We start from the raw sequence: 288 nt of genomic DNA, 5'->3' as shown, positions 1-288 counted from the left end.
CCGCCTCTCAAGGAGGCGCTATGCGCAAAGTTGCCGGATACTTTGCCGAAGCCCTAGCCCGTCGAATCTATCGCCTTCATCCTCAGCAGGATTGCTCGCTCGAGTCCGCCTTCTCCGATATCCTCCAGATGCACTTCTACGAGAGCTGCCCTTACTTGAAATTTGCTCACTTCACCGCAAATCAAGCTATTTTAGAGGCCTTCGCCGGATTTCGCCGTGTCCACGTCATCGATTTCGGGATGAAGCAAGGGATGCAGTGGCCTGCCCTAATGCAAGCCCTTGCCCTCC

At 55.2% G+C, this 288-nt stretch overlaps 1 protein-coding gene across 1 annotated transcript in view; it reads left to right on the top strand.

Annotated features, from left to right (window-relative positions):
* LOC109834899 (DELLA protein SLR1-like) overlaps positions 6–288 on the top strand; it is a gene marked incomplete at its 5' end in the record, with an annotated part of 4,091 nt that continues 3,808 nt past the window's right edge. The window contains 1 exon segment of the mRNA XM_020402917.1: positions 6–287. Within this exon segment, the coding sequence (XP_020258506.1) occupies positions 6–287 (282 nt within the window).

This window comes from Asparagus officinalis, chromosome 3 (assembly GCF_001876935.1).
Source record: "Asparagus officinalis chromosome 3, Aspof.V1, whole genome shotgun sequence".
NCBI classification, from domain to species: Eukaryota; Viridiplantae; Streptophyta; class Magnoliopsida; order Asparagales; family Asparagaceae; genus Asparagus; species Asparagus officinalis.
This window is presented reverse-complemented; position numbering and strand designations above follow the sequence as displayed.